Source organism: Pongo abelii, chromosome 17 (genome assembly GCF_028885655.2).
Source record: "Pongo abelii isolate AG06213 chromosome 17, NHGRI_mPonAbe1-v2.0_pri, whole genome shotgun sequence".
Classification (NCBI taxonomy): domain Eukaryota; kingdom Metazoa; phylum Chordata; class Mammalia; order Primates; family Hominidae; genus Pongo; species Pongo abelii.
This window is the reverse complement of record NC_072002.2, coordinates 49,659,122-49,682,472: the sequence shown is the minus strand read 5'-3', so window position 1 is coordinate 49,682,472 and position 23,351 is coordinate 49,659,122. Positions and strand designations below refer to the sequence as shown.

Below are 23,351 nucleotides of genomic sequence, written 5' to 3'. Positions count from 1 at the left end.
ATAATGCAAGCAAAGGCACTTTCCAAAGCAACAATGCTAGTTTACCGAACGGAACACTGAGCAGAGCAGCTGGATTCCCACCGGTTGAGCCTTCGAGTTCTCTTTCCCTGTCCCAAGCGCGCAGCCACGGCGGCTCATCTCCATGGCAACGTCCCCGCGTTCTGGGCCCCGCCCCCATCCGCCACCAGAACCGGAAGTTGTTGCGCAGCTGGCAGTTCCCTGGTTTCTCCCCGACGGCGTCGGGAGGTGAGACCCGAGGCCTCTTTAGGGCCCCCAGGCTGAGGTCAGAAGCGGTGGTCCCCGGGCGGTGGAAGGGGGGCGCGGAGAGGCGGCCGCGGACTCGGCGCCACCCCTCCCTTCGCGCACAAGTGCAGCACCCTTACACCGTCCCAGATCCCCAGGCCCCTCCCCTACGCTGCACCACCTCGCTGTCTGCCCCTGAGTCCGCGCACCCCTTCCCCTAGTCCTTCCCCGGCGGACCCCGGGCGCCTGCCGTCCCAGCTGAACCCACGCCCCCTGCCGGCGCCACGCGCCGCCCGTCGGCCCCACGCGCCACCTGCCGCTTCGCCCCAGCGGTTCCCAGCCGGGGCGAAGAGCCGGAGCGGGAGGTCCGGAGATGATCGGAAGCCAGCCCTCCCAGAGCCGGCCCGCCACAGCAGGGTAGAGCCGAGAACGGCGTCCCCTGCGGAAAGACCCCTGCGTCCCAGGCTTTGATCGAAGCCTCCCTGTCAGGGACCCAGTTCTTTCTGGCCGTCGTGCGGTGTCGGGGGTTCCTTTCCCCCACCTCAGGTTTAGCACAGATTCTGCGCCTGGTGCTGAAGTGACAGGGCGGCCACTCTCTTCCAGAGGCTGCTTTAGCCCCGGGGTCCCTCATATATCCCTTAGGGTACCTAACGGCTCCAAACCCGTGACCTCAACCCTTCCCACCTCTCAGGTCTTGTTCCCCAGACTCTTCTGGCCCCGCTTCATCTGGGAGCGCGGCTGCCTGCCGCCGCTTCCTCCTCTGCACTGAGACAACGCGCAGGGGTCACCACAAGGGCCCTTGCTGCCTATGGCCTCTTAACCACACAGCACCATGGATAAGTGTGGACGGCCTGGATTCAGACCCCATCTTTGCCCTTGGCCAGAGTACCTGGCTTTGCTGTGACTGCTTGCCCGTCTACAACATGGGGGTAAAAATAATCTAGGGCTTTTATGAGGATTTAACCTTTGTTTATTTTTACTAAGGTGTTCAAAACAGTGCTTGGCACATAGTAAATTCTATTAATATGTGTGTCTGCTATTGTTTGTTTCACAGCACATCATTGTGTAAAGTTGTATCATTTATTTGGTAACAAGCTTTATGAACTCACAGGCTTTATACAGGGCCTAGAACAATACTTGGTGAAGTGAGAAAATAAATTAAATGGCAGGATACATCACAATGGAAGATGGAGGCACACGTAAGATTTTTAAAGTAGTCATCATTTGCTGAAGTTTTACAAACACTATCATATACCTCCTGCCCAATTTTAAAAATGTGATTAGACCGGGTGCAGTGCCTCACGCCTGTACTCCCAGCATTTTGGGAGGCCGAGGCAGATGGATCACCTGAGGTCAGGAGTTCGAGACCAGTCTGGCCAACATGGTGAAACCGTCTCTACTAAAATTATAAAAATTAGCCGGGCGTGGTGGTACACGTCTGTAATTCCAGCTACTTGGGAGGCTGAGGCAGGAGAATCGCTTGAACCCAGAAGGCAGAGGTTGCAGTGAGCCAAGATCCCGCCATTGTACTCCAGCCTGGGCAACAAGGCCAGACTCTGTCTCAAACAAAACTAAACAACAACAACAACAAAATGCGATTAGTTACTGGTGATACTTAACAGTAAAATGATACAAAGAAAAGTGCCGCCCCCCCCCCCCACTTTGTTGCTAACGAGCTAATAATACTTGAAGAAATCATTGCCCTCACAAGTCACTATGATTGTGATGGTATTGTGAATTGATAGTCTTTGTGCAATATTTTGATAATACATAGCAAGACAGAATTTGCTATTCTCCTTTGATCCTCAACAAGCAGAGGCCTTGGGACATGCTTGAAAGAAATACTTTGAAAGGAGAAAAACAGTATATTCATAAAGATGTGCCTCCCAGCATTAATTATAATAGTGAAATTAGAAACAATCTAAGTATTTTAAAATAGTTAAGTAAATAATATGGATACGGAAAAAATGGAAATACATTCAGATGAAGGAACGTGATTGCCTTTTTTGTCGTTGTTTTTCTTTTTTTTTTTTTTTGGTGGGATAGAGATGGGGTCCCACTATGTTGCACAGGCTGGTCCCAAACTCCTGGGCTCAGGTGATCCTCCCATCTCCCACCTCGGCTTCCCAAAGTGCTGGGATTTCAGGCATAAGCACAGTGCCCAGCTGATTGGTTTATTTTTTTTAATGGCTCCTTTAATGTCAAAGTAATGTTTTAACAGTAAAAGCTGAAAAAAGTCACACAAAAGTACTTCCCTCATGAGACTATTTCTTTGAGCTCTTTGCAGCACACTAAACACTGATTGGCTCTTTGAACTGGCTCCAGAGTTAGAGCATTTCTCAGGCTTCCCTTATTTCCATTATCTGGGAGCTTCTATGCAATCCTGGCTGATCTCTTATTGTAATATTCAGTAGCTTTGTGGGCATGGTTTTCAGAATGAATTGTGAATCACTTATGCATATGAATTAATGAGTCTTAGCTGTTTGGTTCTCTTAAAGAAGTATTATTCAAAAGCATGGTTTCTGGGCCAGGCGTGGTGGCTCAAGCCTGTAATCCCAGCACTTCAGGAGGCCAAGGCGGGTGGATCACCTGAGGTCAGGAGTTCGAGACTAGCCTGGCCAACATGGTGAAACCCTGTCTCTACTGAAAATACAAAAATTAGCTAGGCATTGTGGCGGGTACCTGTAGTCCCAGCTACTTAGGATGCTGAAGCATGAGAATCACTTGAACCCAGGAGGCAGAGGTTGCAGTGAGCCGAGATCACACCACTGCACTCTAGCCTGGGCAACAGAGCAAGACTCCGTCTCAAAAATAAATAAATAAATAAAAGCATGGTTTCTGTTAAGACTAAGGTCAGTATTTCCTATACAGTCTTATGTTTCTAATCTTAGTTGTTTTGTTCTAAGAAGCATTTGTCTTTTGTCTTCTTTCCACTTGTTTCTTTAATCATATTTAAGGAGTGTCCATCAGAGAGCTTCACCTCCTTGAGGATTAAAGCCTAACAGTACTGAGCTATTCGCCTGTCAAAATGTCTGCAAAATTAGGAAAGTCATCATCGCTCCTAACACAAACTTCAGAGGAGTGTAATGGGATTCTGACAGAGAAGATGGAAGAGGAAGAGCAGACCTGTGATCCAGACTGTAGCCTCCACTGGAGCAGCAGCTACAGCCCAGAGACCTTCCGCCAGCAGTTCAGGCAGTTTGGCTACCAGGATTCACCTGGGCTCCAGGAGGCTCTGAGCCAGCTCCAGGAACTTTGTCATCTCTGGCTGAGGCCGGAGGTGCACACCAAGGAGCAGATCCTGGAGCTGCTGGTGCTGGAGCAGTTCCTGGCCATCCTCCCAAATGAGCTTCAGGCCTCGGTGCAGAAGCATCATCTAGAGAATGGAGAGGAAACTGTGACTATGCTGGAGGATGTGGAGAGAGAGTTTGATGGACCAGAGCAGGTAAGAAGGATGCCTGTGGAGATGAACCCCCAGGCTGAGTCAAGAGCGCTGGCACATCATTGGGAGTAGAGCTCTCAAACTGTATTCCCACTCAGCACAACCAGATGTATAGAGGTGAAAGTACTAATAGGTGTCCCAGCAAATAGAAGATGGCTCTACTTTTTCCCTCCCTTTTCCTGTGTCCATGATACTTTTTGCATAGTTTCTTCTCTGTTATTTTATCCTCAAGTCCCAACCTGATGGTGTTCTTCAGCCTCAATTATTCCTGTTTTTAGATCTTTTTTGGACGAAGGAAGGACATGATTGCAGAGAAGCTAGCACCTTCAGAAATCACTGAGGAATTGCCAAGTAGCCAGCTCATGCCCGTGAAGAAGCAGCCCCAGGGAGCATCATGGGAGCTTCAGTCCTTAAGACCACATGGTGAGGGGGCAGGATTCAGTTCATTGTGGAAGGTGTGGGGGCCCTCTGCTCACCACACACATCTCAGTTGATTTATGCAAGAGGCCTCAAATCTCCCCCTCTCATCTCCTTCTTACTGTGGGAACTTCTGTTATTTGTCCTACTAAATGAAGATCTTCAGTATTTTGTTCTTGCTTCTTTTTCAGAGATTCTTATAAAATCTTCAGATTTTAAATCCCTGACATCTCCATCAGGGTTTTCATGCCTTTTTAAAGTAGCCCTTTTATCTTCAGGCAGCCCTTGAGGCCTTTCTGTGGGACCCCAAGGTACACAGCCCAGAGACCACTGATCCTCATCATCATTTCCTATATAACTGCTCAGTTACTGGTGGGATCTAGTAGCAGAATCGCCTGTATTGCTGCTAAGGTGACTTTGCTCTCATACGTGCTTTGAATACACTTCTCTACTCCCTCACATCTTCAACTGGCCTCAACTGCTCTTTGCATTGCTTTCTATAAGTGCTCCAGAATAGCTGCGTAGCAATCTATTCTTCCATTGCAGATACTAAACAAATAAGTGGTATGGGGAAAAAATAAAAACAAAACAAAGAATAAGGGGGTTAGAGGGAAGCTAAGAAGTGGAAATAAGGCTGAGTTAGAGGCCTTGTAGGCTGTGACTGCTCCTGCTTCAGACAGAGTAGCTGTGTTTTCATCTGTTTTATATATTGGAACTCAATGTAAAATTTCATTTGATAAAAGGGCCATGCTACTTTAAACAGAATGGCGGGGATAGGATCTTATTATATAGAGTGGTAGAAAGACCTCTCTGATGAAGCAACATTTGAGCAGAGACCCTCCTTCTAGATGATCATCCTGGATAAAATAGGAGCCAGAGATTAAGAGGGAAATCCTACTTGGGAGTATCTCCTTCCCTCCCTCCAGCACTGCTTCCATAGTTCAGGAGTGGCTGATAGCTAAGCAAGGTTAGAGTTTTTCCAAGGGAATTTTTATAAGAAACTATACAAAGGAAATACAGTAATTTAGAAAGAGATTTAGAAAACATTGTTCCCCCTAACTTGGCAAGTACTGGCTCTCTGAAGGCTTATACTGGGACACGTAATACCTCCAGTCTAGAAATTGTCTTGGTTTACTTAGAAAAGTGAAAGTCTTTTCATGAAAAAGTATTTTCCATCAGGAAAGGGAGGGAGACCATCCCAGCCTCAGCAGCTTGGTGTGGTGGTGACTACAGAAGTGATCAACCTCAAAGCCAGGTGTGGCAAGAACCACATCCTACCTGTGAATGTCCTCGTGGAGGCCTTTCGTACATTTTTTTTTAAGATTCATAGAAATTTGAAACAGAATGCAACGGGTCCAGGATCTTGCAGTACAAGGCAGAGAGAACCAGAATCATTTAATAGAATAATAGAACCATTTCTTAAGGCCACAACATGATTTCTGTGGTACTGAGTCATGTCTTATCAAAGCTTCTGGGAGATGATCTTGGTCTCAGTACTGTAGAGTACTAATTGATGCCAGGATTTTGATAGTAATGACTAATAATTAAGGTCACTTTGGAATATCAACTATCAAAAATGAATTTGAGACAGAATCCTTACCATTTATAAAATGATTTCCACTTAAACTAGTAATAATAAATGAGTATGCCATATGCTATGGTTTGAATATTTGTCTCCTCCAAAACTTATGTTGAAACTTAATCCCAAGTGTGGCAGTATTGAGAAGTGAGGCCTTTGAGAGGTCATTGAATTATCACCCCTGCCCTCATAAATGGATTAACTCATTCGTGGATTAATGAGTTAATTGGTTATCATAGGAGAACTGGTAACTTTATAAGAAGAGAAAGAAAGGGCTGAGTTAGCATATCAGCATGCTCAGCCCCCTCACCATGAAATGCTCTCCACTGCCTCAGGACTCTTCAGAGGGTCTCCACCAGGAAGAAGGCTCTCACCAGATGCACCCCTCCACCCTGTACTTCTCAACCTCCATAACTATAAGAAATAAATTCTTTTTATAAATAAATTACTCAAGTTCAGGTATTCTATTCTAAGCAACAGAAAATGGACTGAGACACCATATTTGTGAATAAATACAAGAAATAATTTTAAATTCCTTTTGTAATAACTATTTAGACCCATTTGATTTGATTTGATTTTTATGTATTTTTTTAAGTTAGGTTTATTTAGTTTGCTGCAGCAAGAAAGAGAACACGGCACAGAAACTACGGGATGTGTCATTAAGAAGGAATTGGGAAGGGCTTATGTTAAGATTTGAGCTTATGTTGGGTGATTCTAAGGAGATTGTAGAGACAGCAGGTAGATCCATTTTAAGTAAATTCTAAAGAGTAAAACAACAACTCAGTTTTCTTATTCAGTATCACACTGCATCACTAACTGTTCTCCCCAGACCACCTTTCTCACCCCATCCTTTTGATTAGGCCTTGAGAGGGCCCAGGGGATCACTTATCATCAGTACCTCTCTGGGTTGCTTTTAATCTTATTTATATAATTACTTCAGATAAAGCCACCCCCAGTAGTCACAGTCAGCCCCAGCCAAGTCATCTCCCCAGTCATGTCCAAAACTCTTGTACTTTGCTTTTATAAACTCATTTTAAGCTCCTGTCTTTCAGCAGCTTCAGTTAAAATGCCACCATGAGGATAACTGAAATGATTTCTTCAGGTAATGCATCCACATTACACTGGCATTTTCACATCCAAGTTAGCAGTTCTGCTGGAGCTTTAGGCACCCTGAGTCGTAAGGTCCTCTGCATCAAGCCAGATTTGTGTGCCGCCTGAGTGGCCTCAGCCCATAAGCAGCCATGTACATTTTTCATGGATGTTAAATGTAATACAAAATAATACAACAAACAGCGATTCAACCAGTAATATAAAATCCATACAGGAGTAGAGGTTTTTCATCAATGGGTACTCTGCTACCCTTGATCTTTTGAGGTACTAGTTATCCTAGTCTATAATCTTCCTTTTATTGGCCTAACTTATATTTTCTTACTTTATTTTCCACATTCCTTTTTGGCCCCTTGGCTTTCTTCAGCTCATTTATTTGCATAGTTATTGATTCCTTTATGATTATTAAGCTTTATTTGTTTATTGATACCCCAGTACTAAATCTTGTTTCTTACTCCCACTGGCACATTGGATTCCTCTCCTAGCTGTCTCTCTGTCTCCAATCATTTCTTCTTTCTAAGCCCTTTCTTTCCTTCCAGACTTTCCTTAGTCTCTGACATATCTTTTTATCCTTATTCTCTATTCTGTCTTTTCCATAGAATTTTGCATCTTTATAGTTTAGTTGACTGCCTCCTCAGTATGTAAACCTTTCTCTTTGTCTTATATAATCTTCTCAATATTTTGTCTGATACTCTCCATCCTTCACATTGTGTGTAGTTTTATAAACATGCTAGCAATAATCATGTATATTTCATTTGGATCATCCTTTCTCTTTGCTGGTGACATTTGTTTTTCTATTTCAGATGAAGACATCAAAACTACAAATGTGAAATCTGCTTCAAGGCAAAAGACTTCTTTAGGCATAGAACTGCATTGCCATGTTTCCAACATCTTTCATATGAATGCCTCCCAGAGTTCCACATATAGAGGAACCTATGAACAAGATGGTAGGTTTGAAAGGAGACAAGGAAACCCTTCTCGGAAAAAAACAACACAAATGTGATGAATGTGGCAAAATCTTTAGTCAGAGCTTAGCCCTTATTTTACATCAGAGAATCCACAGTGGAGAGAAACCTTATGCATGTGATGAGTGTGCAAAGGCATTCAGCTGAAGTGCGATTCTGATTCAGCATCGACAAACCCATACTGGTGAGAAGCACTACAAGTGTCATGACTGTGGCAAAGCCTTTAGTCAGAACTCGAATCTTTTTAGACATAGGAAAAGACACATTAGAAAAAACGTCCCATAAGTATCATGAGGGAATCAAAGCATTTCCTCACAGCTATTTCAGCACAAGGGAAGACACAAGGTGCAAACGCTCCTTAGTACAAATCAGTGGTCTTAGTAAGCACCAGTCTCCTTTCAAGAATCATGAAAGCCACAGGAGAGAAGGTTGAAGATCTCATGTCAGCATTATTTGCTTTTCTGCTTATCAATACAGTCTCAATTCTGATGTTTGCAATTCCAAAGCTTAATTCAGATTTCCATCCCTATGCAGCCCTTGAAAAGGCATTCTCAGACATGTTCTACTATTTTCATTATTAACACATATAATGAACTAGTATATATCTTTTTAGACAAGTGTGTTTTTGCCTCGTTGAGAAGGAATGTGTGAGTTACTCAGTATAAAAATAGACATTCTCCTCCATTTCATAACTTGAGCACTAGAATTCTAAAGACCAAAAATTAAAGCACTCAAAAAAATTCCTGGCTGGGTGCGGTGGTTCATGCCTGTAATCCTAGCACTTTGGGAGGCCGAGGCGGGCAGATTGCCTGAACTCAGGAGTTCAAGACCAGCCTGGACAACACGGTGAAACCCTGTCTCTACTAAAATTCAAAAATTAGCCGGGCATGGCAGCGTGCACCTGTAATCCCAGCTACTAGGGAGGCTGAGGCAGGAAAATTGCTTGAACCCCTCAGACAGAGCGAGACTCCATCTCTAAAAAAATAAATAAATAAAAATAAAAATAAATTCCTATTTTGTCTTCTGTTACCAGATTCAAAATATGAACATATGATTGCAGAGGCCCAAAAGAATATGTACTTCAAGACTAGGCTGAAGTGTCCCAGGTCACTTTCAGGAGGCAGATAAATAAAGGGCCTTAATCTCTTATGAAAGCACACAAGAGCCTCCATACTATTGATATCAAGTTAATTTCCCATGTTGGAAAAAAATAATCTCCTTTGCAATGTAATTTGGAAATAAGTCAATGGAAACATGAAAATGACTGCCTGTCTACAAGGAGTCGGCTAAACATGAACGTTTTCATAACAATATTATTCTATGGGTGCTTCTGTAAGGTGGATGATCATCTTAATATAAAGAAAAAAGGGAGATGAACAAAATTGTCAAACACGACTGATATACCACAAGTGTTGACAAGTACAGTGTGTGACGGAGAAATGTACCACAGCTTAACTGGAAAAGGAACCCCTTAACTGCTGATGACAATGCTTCAATGTCCCCTTTTCTGGCATAAATCAGCTATGAATATGTTTCAAGCATCACAAGACAACCTTTTCAGAGTCTTCTATATTCTTAGTAAGATGAGTTTCTAGACATGCTGTCATGAAACGAGACCCTGGATTTTGATGCTCTTGTACATATGGACAAATCTCTGAAGTTCAGTTTAAAGGGTCCACTGCAGTCCCTTATAAACAATTGTTGAACCTAACCATTATAGTTTATAAGTTTTAAGACATTTATGGGATATCTTATTTGGCTTATCTATGGGATATGAGTAGCTATGTTTTACCTGTATTTGATTCAGCCAGATTCCCTGTTTAAAAATATAATTACTGAATCGTACATTATTAAAATTATTCTGACAGTATACAAACAACATAATTATCTATTTCCCAGAGATTCTTGATAAACCTCTGTATTGTTACTACAATAATACATGTATTGTGTTTTCCATGGTGCTGCAGTTACCCAATATGGAGGCAAACATCAGAAATCAAAGTCCTTGGAATAAGGGAAGAGACTCATAGTAAACTTCTTTGTCTGGTTGGGTTCCTCATAAAGTGTAAAACATTTCATTCTCAGAAAATCCAACCATATCTCAGAGTATCTCCAGAAATTGGCTTAGAGGAGCTCCAAACATTTGGAATTACCACACTCTGCTTAGTTAGTATGCTGATAAATGTAAGATTAGTAGGAGGAGAAGTGAATGTAAATTTTATTATAGAATTTTCTGATAGCGATTATGATTTGTAGCTCTAGTGAATATGAATTTTATATTGAGTTGTGTGTACTTTGAGTCACTAAAAATGTAGGATACTTTTTATTTGGGGCTCATTGTCTTTGTAATTACGGAGAGGAACAAACCATCTATTGAAACAAGTGCCTCAGAGATGTATATATTGTGAATTACTGCTTAATTATGGAAAGAGTTTCTTAGGTTCTATGTGAATAAGATGGCAGAATCTAAATCAAGTATTTTGAAGGAAGCACCCATCTTCACTTGGTGCTGCCGTCAACTTTGTAAGGTTGCATTCTCTTTATTGTGAATAATTTGAATGTCTCCACCAGAAAGTGGTGTGAATCATATCATCTAAGTATATGATGAATCTTTAAAGGGTGTTTCTGTGTACTTTGAATTATTTCGCAGTTATATAGGTATCCTAATGAGTGAATGGTACTAGTTTATATAGAAGGAGAATTAGTTGAGCTAACCTTGGTTTTAAAAATCAGCATTTTATTAGTACCCCCATTATATTGATTAATTTTCAGGGATAGTAAATATTCCAAAATGAAATTGGTATTCTTTTATGGCTTTCACTTCATCTGGGCCTTCAAGATTACCAATAATCCTATATGGTTTGTTTGTTTTTGTTTACCACTCCCATTCTCTTCAGAGACCAAGTCAAATGTTCATCACTGTCCTTACAACAGTGGCTTAACACAGCAAGCCTTTCTGTGTTAGGAATGCTTCTGGATGCAAAATCCATCTTTGGTGGTTTAAACAAATAGGAATTTTCAACCTGAAATCTGGAAGGTGGGTTGCTGGCTCTCAATCTGCAGCTGGAATGACGACTGGTCTAGCTTTACCTCATGCTATTTTGTCCGATTTTCGAGAGAGCTGTCACAGCTCTAGGAACTGGAATTAAGTCAGGAAGAAAGGAGAAAGACAGCCATGCTAAGCAAAAAGGTTTCCAAAAACCTAGCAAAATCTGGCTTATGTTTCCTTGTTGCAAGTGTGTCTGGTAGGGCAAGTGTTTTCAGCCTCTAGAGGGAAAGCAGGCCAGATGGGGGTTGAGGACGACATTGAGTTAGCCAACCGTGTTTGCCATACTAATCCTTTGCCACCTTCCTCCTTACTGGCAGACAACTATGTTTTGCTTCCTGCATTAAAGGAAAAAAAGATAAGAACTCTTACAAGTTCCTGTGACTAAATTTGCCAAATTATTTATACTTTACCCATCATTTCCTCTCCCTCTTGTGAGAATGAGAGAGGGGTCTCTCCCCTCTGAGCCTCAGCATTCTCACCTCTGAAAGGCCTTGGCTGCCAGTCATTCTTCCTCTCTTCTATTACTTTACTCTCTGCCTTCCTTCTGCTTCCATCCCTTCAATACTTAAATATACTGTTGTGACCCTGCCTCCTACCCTATATTTTTCCAGCTTACACTGGCAAAATTCAAGATGGTGGCTAGTCCCTGAGTGAGGGGAATTATGTGGCCCTTAACTTTGCCCTCTTCATATGCATTCATCTCTCAACCAGAGTAATCTTGCTAAGGCACACATTTTATCATGCCCTTTCCCTGTCTAAGACATAGGCTTTCCCTTGTTTTAGGATAAAGTCAGAACTGCCAAACAAGATTGTTAAGGCTCTTTGTGATCTGACCACAGCTTACCACTTCAGCTTCAGCTCTTGCCATTGCCTCTATGCTTCAGCCATTTTGAATTATCAGAAGTCCTCCAGCCTTTGGACCTTTCCATGTACTCCTTTTGAACTCCTATCTAGCTTTCACATGTTACCTAATTCCTGTGTGTTCTTCATGTTTTAGTTTAGGTACCACTTGTTCCCTAACACCCAAAGAGTAGGTCGGGGAGCACCACCACACTCTTATGTTAATTGCATATCAGTCTGTTCTTATCCTTACCATTACATTTATCTCATGAAATAAAATATTTTTAAAGTATTAAATTGCAAATATGGCCGCAAGGAAGAGGAGAATAAATGACACCTTGGGATGGAAAAAGTTATGGAGTAGCAAAAAGTAAAATTTTTAAGGCTCTCTTAGTCCTGGGAAGAGTGAGTGAGACAATGAGAGGGTCAGGCACAGGGTGTCCTTTCACCTCTGTTGCCCAACCCCTGCAGAATTTTGGAGGGGGTTAGGAGAGAATCAAGGGGAGAGGGCTGTGTCCCCTTGCCATTGAGTGCATTGGGAGGAAAATTGTTGAACAGACTGCTGGTGCTCCAACACTGAACTCTCATAAAAACGGCAATTCAGTGTTAGGTAAATGGCCTCTATCAGCTAGTATGTGGCTCGAAAGAGAGATGGCAGTTCTCTGTGCCCAGTGAGAACCTTGGAAAATAGCTGACTATAGAGCTGGAAAGTTGGGATAGTTGAGCAAGTAACCTTGTGGATCCTGTAGCTAAGAGCTGCAGGGCCCACCAGACCTTACTGGGGACCTATAGCTCTTCCTAGGAACAAAGTGGAGGCAAATCACCAAGGAAGAGACACTGGCCCCCAGCCCAACCAAAAAAAACAAATGATTTGTTGCCACAGGTTTGGTGAGCAAGCACCACAGAAGACCAGCTGCCCAGAATAGAAACCAGAGAAGATCAGAACAGCAAGACTACCTAACACCTAATCCATAGCACCACCTCATCACAGGGAATGTATGCCCCCCTCACCTTCCCAAGCAGGTGGCAGAAAAGGGCAGAGTGAGAAATAGCCATGAGAGGGAGTTGAACTTAAAATGGACTGAATAATTCAATTTAATAATAACTAAATACAACAATTTAATTCAGCTCTTTCACCACCCACCCACCCACCCAATGGGGCAGGGATTCAAGAAAAAAAGATGATCAGTTATAAAAAATAAACTACATTTTCCTTTGCTTATTTGAGAAGCAATGTGATAACTTTTTGCCCTGCTAACTGGAGATTATATCTATTTCTGTATTGACTCCACTATTTCATGCTGCCTGACAGCATAAGCTGCCTCATTTACCATTGTTTCCCAAGCATCTGGCACAGTACGTGGCCCATAATAGGCACCCAAATACTTGTGGAACAAAAATATTTGAAAATTATATATCTGATAAGGGATTACTATCTAGAATATATAAAGAACCCCTCCAACTCAACAACAACAGAAATTTCAAAAATGGGCAAAGGTCATGAATAGACACTTCTCCAAAGAGGATACATAAATGGCCAATAAGCACATGAAAAGATGGCCAACATCACTAATCATTAGGGAAATGCAAATCAAAAGCACAACGAGATACCACGTCACAACCATTAGGATGGTTATTATTTTAAAAAGAATAGGTATTGGAAAAGATGAGGAGAAATTGGAACCTTTGTGCATTGCCATTAGGAATGTAAAATGGTGTAGCTGCTAAGGAAAACAGTTTGGTGGTTCCTCAAAAAGTTAAACAAAATTCCCATATGATCCAGTAATTCCACTTCTATGTATATACTCAAAAGATCTGAAAGCAGAGACTCAAACAGGTATCTGTATACCAATGTTCATAGCAGCATTATTTGAAATAACCAAAAGGTGGAAACTACACAAATGACCATCTACATATGAATGAATAAACAAAATTTGGTATAGACATACAACAGAGTCTTATTCAGCCATAAAAACAGATGAAATTCTGATACATGCTACAAGGATGAACCTTAAAAACACTATGCTAAGTGAAATAAGCCAGACAAGAAAGGACAAATACGATTCTGCTTATTTGAGGTAACTAGAATAGGCAAATTCATAAAGACGTAAAGTCAAAAAAATGATTACCAGGGGCTAGAGGAAAGGGGGAATGGAAGTTATTGTGGATACACGGTTTCTGTTTAAGATGATGAAAAAGTTCTGGAAATGTAGAGTGATGATTGTTGAATAACATTACGAATGTTCTTAACACCACTGAATTGTACACTTAAAAACGGTTAAAATGATAAATTTTTGTTATGTATATCTTATCACAATGAAAAACAAAAGCATTGGAAGAAACAAAAATGAAGCTGCTTTTTTATAATCCCTGCCATAATAAAGCTTATATTCTAGCAAAGAAAAAAAATCCTGTGGAATGAATGTTATTCAAAAGCAAAGAATCTGAAAGATAAAATCCAGATGTCCTTGGTGAAAGGACTGACTGACTGTAAGCTCAAATAATGTTCCCTTTGCCACTAAACATTGAGGACAGGGGATGATGAGATTACCCAAGGAGCCCTGGAAGAATGTTCAAATGGACCATATAGGCCGCAAATCCTGAATGGCTAGGAAATAATATAAAAATTGATTGTAATTTCTTAGATTCAAAATTATTTTCTTGTATAAAGCTATATGTTTAATTACTTTGCTGATTACTGAGATTTTGCTCAATGGATGTACCTTATTGTCTGGGTGTATTAATCTTAGTTGTCTTTGAATCTAAATGGTTTGTCTTCAACTGAAGGGTCATTTTTATTCAAAGGTGACAATGACATTGAGAGACAGCTTACATAAGGTGTGGAACTCTAGTGTCATAGTTAATGATCAACCACATAGACATTTGGTATCTTTTCCTATATAGCTTTGGGGGCTCCAGTCTATCCATCTTAGAAGTAGTTGTCAGGATTCTAGGTAGAATATCTCCAGTTGGACATGTTAATGTGCTGCATCAGAACTGGATCAGCCTATTAAACTTTTTTTATTTTTTGGCTATTACCAGTCTTGTCACCTAGGTGGTTTTACAGTTTGACTTCTTAATACTTTTTCTACCCCAAATGATTAGTCCAAGCCAATCTTGATCATCCAATTCCACCTGTGGGCCAGGCATGGTGGTTCACACCTGTAATCCTAGCACTTTGGGAGGCTGAGGCCAGAAGATTGCTTAAGCTCAGGAGTTCAAGACCAGCTGGGCAACAAAGCAAGACCCCATCTTTTTAAAAAGAAAAAAAAATTCAAAAACAATTCTACCTGCCTGCTTTTGGTTTAGGAATGAGTATTTCACCCAATCCAGGCCAATGAGACATCAGGAGAAGCCTGCCCCCTGACTTCTGGGAAAAGCTTGCTTTCTTCTTAAAAAAAAAAAAAAAAAAAAAAGAGACATACAGATGATGTCATCCTATTCCCACGTTACTGTGACTGGTTATGATGCTAGGAAATGCTGCATCAGCTGGAAGATGAAGCTGACACATGTGGAGGAAAGAGCTATGAAAACTGCAGGATTTTAAGCAGATAAATGTGAAGGGAAAAAATAGAAAACTACAGGAAAGCAAGACTGAAGCCCTGATGTACGATTCCTTTAAATAGCTATATTACAAGAGAATATTTAAAATCAATTATCTAATCATCCACCTTAATAAACTAGGGGGGAAAAAAACCAAAAAGCAACTTAAACCAAGTAAGTAGGAGGGGGTGTAGAATGACAAAAACAAGAACAGAGGCTCCGACTCCAGGGAAGATAGAGTAAGCACACTCTCGGAGCCCAAGCTAAGCCATCAAATCCCCTGTGACCTGCACGTACACATCCAGATGGCCGGTTCATGCCTTAACGGATGACATTCCACCACAAAAGAAGTGAAAATGGCCTGTTCCTGCCTTAACTGATGACATTATCTTGTGAAATTCCTTCTCCTGGCTCATCCTGGCTCAAAAGCTCCTCTACTGAGCACCTTGTGACCCCCACCCCTGCCAGAGAACAACCCCCCTTTGACTATAATTTTCCTTTACCTACCCTAATCCTATAAAATGGCCCCACCCCTATCTCCCTTAGCTGACTCTCTTTTAGGACTCATCCCACCTGCACCCAGGTGAAATAAACAGCCTTGTTGCTCACACACAGCCTGTTTGGTGGTCTCTTCACACGGATGCGCATGAAATTTGGTGCCGTGACTCGGATTGGGGGACCTCCCTTGGGACATCAATCCCCTGTCCTCCTGCTCTTTGCTCCATGAGAAAGATTCACTTACGACCTCGGGGCCTCAGACCAACCAGCCCAAGGAACATCTCACCAATTTCAAATCCGGTAAGCGGCCTCTTTTTACCCTCTTCTTCAACCTCCCTCACTACCCCTCAACCTCTTTCTCCTTTCAATCTTGGTGCCACACTTCAATCTCTCCCTTCTCTTAATTTCAATTCCTTTTTCTGGTGGAGACAAAGGAGACACATTTTATCCGTGGATCCAAAACTCTGGTGCTGGTCACGGACTCGGGAAGGCAGCCTTCCCTTGGTGTTTAATCATTGCGGGACGCCTCTGATTATTCACCCGCGTTCCATTGGTGTCTGATCTCTGCGGGGATGCCTGCCTTGATCATTCACCCACATTCCCTTGGTGGCAAGTCAATTGTGGGGACGCCTGCTTTGGCTGCTCACCCACGTTGCAGCCCAGGGCTGCTCCCCACCCCCTTCTCCATGTCTCTACCCTTCTCTTTAAACTTGCCTCCTTCACTATGGGCAACCTTCCACCCTCCATTCCTCCTTCTCCCTTAGCCTGTATTCTCAAGAACTTAAAACCTCTTCAACTCACACCTGACCTAAAACCTGAACACCTTAGTTTCTTCTACAATGCCACTTGACCCCAGTACAAACCTGACAGTGGTTCCAAATAGCCAGAAAATGGCACTTTCGATTTTTCCATCCTACAAGATCTAAATTATTCTTGTCATAAAATGGGCAAACGGTCTGAGGTGCCTGACATCCAGGCATTCTTTTACATATCAGTCCCTCCCTAGTCTCTGTTCCCAATGCAACTCGTCCCAAATCTTCCTTCCCTCCTGCCTGTCCCCTCAGTCCCAACCCCAAGTGTCACTGAGTCTTTCTAATCTTCATTTTCTACAGACCCATCTGACCTCTCCCCTCCTCGCCAGGCTGAGCTAGGTCCCAATTCTTCCTCAGCCTCCGCTCCTCCACCCTATAATCCTTTTATCACCTGCCCTCCTCACCCCCAGTCCGGCTTACAGTTTCGTTCCATGACTAGCCCTCCCCCACCAGCCCAGCAATTTCCTCTTAAAAAGGTGGCTAGAGCTAAAGGCATAGTCAAGGTTAATGCTCCTTTTTCTTTATCCGACCTCTCCCAAAAAAATCAGTTAGTGTTTAGGCTCTTTTTCATCAAATATAAAAAACCCTGCCCAGTTCATGTCCCCTTTAGCAGCAACCCTGATATGCTTTACAGCCCTAGACCCTAAAAGGTCAAAAGGCCGTCTTATTCTCAATATACATTTTATTTTATTACCCAGTCTGCTCCCGACATTAAATAAAGCTCCAAAAATTAAGTTCCGGCCCTCAAACCCCACAACAGGACTTAATTAACCTCGCCTTCAAGGTGTACAATAATAGAGTAGATGCAGCCAAGTAGCAACATATTTCTGAGTTGCAATTCCTTGCCTCCACTGTGAGAAAAACCCCAGCCACATCTCCAGCACACAAGAACTCCAAACACCTGAACCGCAGCTGCCAGGGTTTCCTCCAGAACCTCCTCCCCCAGGAGCTTGCTGCAAGTGCCGGAAATCTGGCCACTGGGCCAAGGAATGCCCACAGGCCGGGATTCCATCTGAGCTGTATCCCATCTGTGCAGGACCCCACTGAAAATCAGACTGTTCAACTCACCTGGCAGCCACTCCCAGAGCCGCTGGAACTCTGGCCCAAGGCTCTCTGACTCCTTCCCAGATCTTCTTGGCTTAGCAGCTGAAGACTGATGCTGCCCGATCGCCTCGGAAGCCTGCAGGACCATCACAGATGCTCTGGGTAACTATCACAGTGGAGGGTAAGTCCATCCCCTTCTTAATCAATATAGAGGCAACCCACTCCACATTACCTTCTTTTCAAGGGCCTGTTTCCCTTGCCTCCATAACTGTTGTGGGTATTGATGGCCAGGCTTCTAAATCTCTTAAAATTCCCCAACTCTGGTGCCAACTTAGACAATACTCTTTCAAGCACTCCTTTTTAGTTATCCCCACCTGCCCGGTTCCCTTATTAGGCTGAGACAGTTTAACTAAATTATCTGCTTCCATGATTATGCCTGGGCTACAGCCACATCTCATTGCCGCCTTTTCCCCCAGTTCAAAGCCTCCTTCACATCCTCCCCTTGTATCTCTCCACCTTAACCCACAAGTATGATACCTCTACTCCCTCCTTGGTGACTGATCATGCACCCCTTACCATCCCATTAAAACCTAATCACCCTTACCCCACTCAATGCCAATATCCCATCCCACAGCACACTTTAAAAGGATTAAAGCCTGTTATCACTCGCCTTTTACAGCATGGCCTTTCAAAGCCTATAAACTCTCCTTACAATTCCCCCATTTTACCTGTCCTAGAACCAAACAAGTCTTACAGGTTAGTTCAGGATCTGCGCCTTATCAACCAAATTGTTTTGCCTATCCACCCCATGGTGCCAAACTCATATACTCTCCTATCCTCAATATCTCCCTCCACAACCCATTATTCTGTTCTGGATCTCAAACATGATTTCTTTACTATTCCTTTGCACCCTTCATCCCAGCCTCTCTTCACTTTCACTTGGACTGACCCTGACACCCATCAGGCTGAGCAAATAACCTGGGCTGTACTGCCGCAAGTCTTCACAGACAGCCCCCATTACTTCAGTCAAGCCCAAATTTCTTCCTCATCTGTTACCTATCTCGGCATAATTCTCATAAAAACACACGTGCTCTCCCTGCCGATCGTGTCCAGCTGGTCTCTCAAACCCCAACACCTTCTACAAAACAACTCCTTTCCTTCCTAGGCATGGTTAGATACTTTCTACTTGAGATACCCAGTTTTGCCATCCTAACAAAACCATTATATAAACTCACAAAAGGAAACCTAGCTGACCCCATAGATCCTAAATCCTTTCCCCACTCTTCTTTCCATTCCTTGAAGACGGCTTTAGAGACTGCCCCCACCCTAGCTCTCCCTGACTCATCCCAACCGTTTTCATTACCCACAGCCAAAGTGCAGGGCTGTGCGTCAGAATTCTTACACAAGAACCAAGACTGCGCCCTGTAGCCTTTTTATCCAAACAACTTGACCTTACTGTTTTGCCTAGCCCTCAAGTATGCATGCGGTGGCCGCCACCACCCTAATACTTTCAGAGGCCCTTAAAATCACAAACTATGCTCAACTCACTCTCTACAGTTCTCATAACTTCCAAAATCTATTTTCTTCCTCACACCTGACACATATACTTTCTGCTCCCCAGCTCCTTCAGCTGTACTCACTCTTTGTTGAGTCTCCCACAATTACCATTGTTGCTGGCCTGGACTTCAATCCGGCCTCCCACATTATTCCTGATACCACACCTGACCCCCATAACTGTATCTCTCTGATCCACCTGACGTTCACCCCATTTCCCCATATTTCCTCCTTTCCTGTTCCTCACCCTGATCACACTTAGTTTATTAATGGCAGTTCCACCAGGCCTAATCGCCACACACCAGCAAAGGCAAGCTATGCTATAGTACAAGCCACTAGCCCACCTCTTAAAACCTCTCATTTCCTTTCCATCATGGAAGTCTATCCTCAAGGAAATAACTTCTCAGTGTTCCATCTGCTATTCTACTACTTCTCAGGGATTATTCAGGCCCCCTCCCTTCCCTACACATCAAGCTTGAGGACTGGCAAATTGGCTTTACTCAACATGCCCTGAGTCAGATAACTAAAATACCTCTTAGTCTAGGTAGACACTTTCACTGGATAGGTAGAGGCCTTTCCTACAGGGTCTGAGAAGGCCACCGCAGTCATTTCTTCCCTTCTGTCAGACATAATTCCTCAGTTTAGCCTTCCCACCTCTATACGGTCTGATAACAGACCAGCCTTTATTAGTCAAATCAGCCAAGCAGTTTTTCAGGCTCTTAGTATTCAGTGAAACCTTATATCCCTTATGGTCCTCAGTCTTCAGGAAAAGTAGAACAGACTAAAGGTCTTTTAAAAACACACCTCACCAAGCTCAGCCACCAACTTAAAAAGGACTGGACAATACTTTTACCACTTTCCCTTCTCAGAATTCAGACCTGTCCTTGGAATGCTACAGGGTACAGCCCATTTGAGCTCCTGTATAGATGCTCCTTTTTATTAGGCCCCAGTCTCATCCCAGACACCAGACCAACTTGGACTGTGCCCCAAAAAACTTGTCATCCCTACTATTTTCTGTCTAGTCATACTCCTATTCACCATTCTCAACTACTCATACATGCCCTGCTCTTGTTTACACTGCCAGTTTACACTGTTTCTCCAGGCCATCACAGCTGATATCTCCTGGTGCTATCCCCAAACCGCCACTCTTAACTCTTAAAGTAAATAAATAATGTTTGCTGGCAAGGCTATGCTGAACCTCTTTAGGCACTCTCTAATTAGATGCCCTAAGTCCTCGGAATTCTTAGTCCTTTAATACCTGTATTTCTCCTTCTCTTATTCCTTTTAGTTTTTCAATCCATACAAAACTGTATCCAGGCCATCACCAATAATTCTACACGAAAATGTTTCTTCTAACAACCCCACAATATCACCCCTTACCACAAAATCTTCCTTCAGCTTAATCTCTCCCACTCTAGGTTCCCACACCGCCCCTAATCCTGCTCGAAGCAGCCCTGAGAAACATCACCCATTATCTCTCCAAACCACCCCCCAAAATTTTCGCCATCCCAACATTTTACGACTATTTCATTTTATTTTTCTTATTAATATAAGAAGACAGGAATGTCAGGCCTCTGAGCCCAAGCTAACCCATCAAATCCCCTGTGACCTGCAGGTACACATCCAGATGGCCGGTTCCTGCCTTAACTGATGACATTCCACCACAAAAGAAGTGAAAATGGCCTGTTCCTGCCTTAACTGATGACATTATCTTGTGAAATTCCTTCTCCTGGCTCATCCTGGCTCAAAAGCTCCCTTACTGAGAACCTTGTGACCCCCACACCTGCCCGCCAGAGAACAACCCCCCTTTGACTATAATTTTCCTTTACCTACCCTAATCCTATAAAATGGCCCCACTCCTATCTCCCTTAGCTGATTCTCTTTTCAGACTCAGCTCACCTGCACCCAGGTGAAATAAACAGCCTTGTTGCTCACGCAAAGCCTGTTTGGTGGTCTCTTCACACAGACGTGCATGAAATTCCCCACTTGGCATCTCTTTGCTTAGACTCAAAGGCAACCTGAAATCCAGAAGTGCACACCGAGAATGAATAGAAAGTTCCGAGATAAGAGTTCTGTCTCTGGCCTAAGGAATTATACACTTAAAATGGTTAAAATGATCAATTTTTATGTTACATATATTTTACCACAATGAAAAACAAAAGTATTGGAAGAAACAAATTGAAGCTGTTTAAAAAAAAAAAATCCCTGCCCTAATAAAGTTTGGAGTGGGAAAGGGGGGGTTCTAAGGGTCAGAGAGAATGGGGAAATCCCACATACAGTATTCTTTGCTTTATTTCCCTTCTCTTCTACCCCAGTCTTCAGGGAATAGTATGGCAGTAGCATTGGCATCAGCAGCACTGCAATGACAGTAGTCTTTTGGAAGGCATTTAATTAAATTAATTTATTTAATGATCTATTTATTTTAGAGACAGGGCCTCACTCTGTCACCCAGGCTGTGGGAAGGCACTTTAAACTCAGAGGGAGATGAACACTTTGTTCTGAACAGAGTTGCTTTGGTCCCAGAAGCATGGAGCAAATCCCCATTGCTTTTATTTTCTCTGTGTCCTCTGGCTGCTTGGACCAGGATGCAGAATGCAGTTGGGAGAAGTAAACAGCAGAACTAAACCAGGAAACTAAAACCCCAGCTTTCTAACTGAAGAACTGGTAAGAGAGGCCCCAGGAAGCCAGAAAAGTGATAAAGTTATTGCAAAGAAGATGGAGATCAAGTGAGATCCCCTAAAGTTTTGTATAAGCCCCGTCTGCTCGCCTCTAAACTGCGCATGTGTGAAGCTGACCCTAACTGGCACATCACAGGCATTGAGAACTGAGCTACAAGACAGACTACCACTTAGGCCCCAGATTGGCCACTGGGTGGCACACACAAAGACCCAAATTGAACTGGAAATGTTTGAAACCTGAACTGACATTGGAACTACAGCCCACACAATGCAGATCAGAACTTGCAACCTGACCCTAACTAGGGCAGTTGCCTGTTAAACAAAAACATCAACATTCTCCTTATGACTTAAATAATGCCCAGGATCTGACAGCATAATATTGAAAATGTGCAGGATACAATGCAAAATTACTAGGCACAGAAAGAACCAGGAATATCTCAACTTGCAAGAGAAAAAAAAAGCATGTGATGCCAACATCTAGATGATACAGATGTTAGGGTTCACAGAAAAAACTTTAAGGCAAGTTTTATAACCATGCTTTGAAAGTAAGGGTGAATGAATGGAAGGATATGTATCAGGAAAGAAATGGAACATATAAAGAGGAAACAAATGGAAATTTTTGAAGTGAAAAATACAGCAATCAAAATAAAACATTCACCTGATGGGTTCAATGGGAAAATGGAGATGACAGAGGAAATAATGATAAATCAATAGAAATTACTAAATCTAAATGACATGGAGAGTAAAAGACTGACAAACAAAAAAAGGACAGTACAAGAAAACTACAATCCAATATCCTTCATAGACATAGGTACAAAACTCCCAACAAAATACTAGCAAATTTAATTCAGCAATGTATAGAAAGGATAAAACATCATGACCAAGTAGGGTTTACCCCAGAACTGTAAGGTTGACTCAGTACTCAAAAATCAGTGAAGCTAATTTACCATATTAATAGTCTCAACAGGAAAAACCACATGGTCATATCAATTGATGCAGGAAAAGTATTTGACAAAATTCAACATCCATTTATGAAAAGAATAGAAGGAGGCTTCTTCAAACTTGTAAACGGTATCTACTAAAAATCTAGAGTTAATATAACACTTAATTATGAAAGGCTGAATGTTTTTCCCCTTAAGACTGAGAACAAAAAAAGGGATGTCTACTCTGCACTCCTATTCAACATTGTAATTGAAGTCCTAACCAGTACAATAAGGCAAGATATGAAAATTATGCACAGCTTGGCATGGTGGTTAACACCTACAATCCCAGCACTTTGGGATGTCAAGACAGGAGGATCACTTAAGGCCAGGAGTTTGAGACCAGCCTGGCAATACAGCGAGACCCCATTTCTACAAAAATTTTTAAAAAGCCAGATGTGGTGGCAACACCTGTAGTGCCAGTTACTCAGGAAGCCGAGGTGGGAGGATCACTTGAGCCCAGGAGGTTGAGGCTGCAGTGAGCCATGATCATGCCATAGTACTCCAGCCTGGGTGACAAAACGAGACCCTGTCTCTAATTTTAAAAATTAGAAAAGAAAGTTATGCAGACTGTTTATTTTAAAAATAAGTACTCCCAAT

At 42.6% G+C, this 23,351-nt stretch overlaps 1 protein-coding gene and 1 long non-coding RNA gene across 2 annotated transcripts; both read left to right on the top strand.

Annotated features, from left to right (window-relative positions):
- The first annotated feature begins 266 nt into the window (after window positions 1-266).
- Window positions 267-8,168, top strand: ZNF396 (zinc finger protein 396). The gene is given in 6 exon segments (XM_024236014.3): window positions 267-283; window positions 1,298-1,442; window positions 3,201-3,688; window positions 3,964-4,108; window positions 7,592-7,767; window positions 7,769-8,168. Coding segments are annotated over 4 exon segments (1,008 nt in total). The 5' UTR covers window positions 267-283; window positions 1,298-1,442; window positions 3,201-3,271; the 3' UTR covers window positions 8,039-8,168.
- A 9,395-nt stretch (window positions 8,169-17,563) lies between these two features.
- LOC129051664 (uncharacterized) lies at window positions 17,564-21,027 on the top strand. The gene is made up of 2 exons (XR_008516094.2): window positions 17,564-17,701; window positions 20,709-21,027. It is a non-coding gene; the product is annotated as an uncharacterized LOC129051664 (long non-coding RNA).
- Window positions 21,028-23,351: the final 2,324 nt, after the last annotated feature.